Below are 642 nucleotides of genomic sequence, written 5' to 3'. Positions count from 1 at the left end.
CATACGGTATGTTACGGCAAGAGGATGTGTTCTAGCGATGCGCTATATGGAAATCTTTCAGCATATTTGTACATGAATTTGTGAAAGTATCATCAACGGTTTATGAGATAAGTTTCAATATATACATAAGTCCCCCTGCAAGAAAATAACCGTTTTCTATGATAGAACACCTCTGGTTGTTAGGGCCGTTGCTAGGGACGCTACACAACATGGACGACGCTCCAGAGACAAGACGAAGGGTGAGAGGCATAACTTTCCTTTCAGTATTTCTAATAATTCATGCACGCAATCAGCTTTGGGAAGACCGTTATATATATAAGAATTAGAATATCCATATGACTGACAATTTTAGATGGCGATACGGTATTTACTGTGTATCGCGTGACTATCTGTTCCAATACAGTTATTTTTCATACCACAATGAGATATTCCATTAATGGGTCTGAAAAGAGTTCACTGTTAGAGAAAGAGATTAATGTTTAACTGTCCAGATTTAAACAAAATTATGACTCATGTTTTCTTTTCTGTTGTCAATGTTTATTTTCATTTATTGTGTTAATTTTTTTACAAGTTGTGACAATATGCGATATCGTATTCTCACAATTGTTTGTAAGAAAGTGTCTGCGCGTTCATCGAGGTATA

At 35.8% G+C, this 642-nt stretch overlaps 2 protein-coding genes across 2 annotated transcripts in view; one reads left to right on the top strand and one right to left on the bottom strand.

Moving 5' to 3' along the window:
• The window catches only part of LOC119586754, a 12,014-nt gene extending 11,803 nt beyond the window's left edge, over positions 1-211 (bottom strand). Inside the window, exon 1 of the mRNA XM_037935482.1 lies at positions 151-211. Coding sequence (XP_037791410.1) covers positions 151-211 — 61 coding nt within the window. The remainder of the gene's footprint in view (positions 1-150) is intronic.
• Positions 210-642, top strand: part of LOC119586753 — a gene marked incomplete in the record, with an annotated part of 16,568 nt that continues 16,135 nt past the window's right edge. Inside the window, 1 exon segment of the mRNA XM_037935481.1 lies at positions 210-239. Coding sequence (XP_037791409.1) covers positions 210-239 — 30 coding nt within the window.

The sequence above is a fragment of the Penaeus monodon genome, chromosome 21 (assembly GCF_015228065.2).
Source record: "Penaeus monodon isolate SGIC_2016 chromosome 21, NSTDA_Pmon_1, whole genome shotgun sequence".
Lineage (NCBI taxonomy): Eukaryota > Metazoa > Arthropoda > Malacostraca > Decapoda > Penaeidae > Penaeus > Penaeus monodon.
Note: the sequence above shows the minus strand (reverse complement) of the source record. Positions and strands in the feature narration are given on the sequence as shown.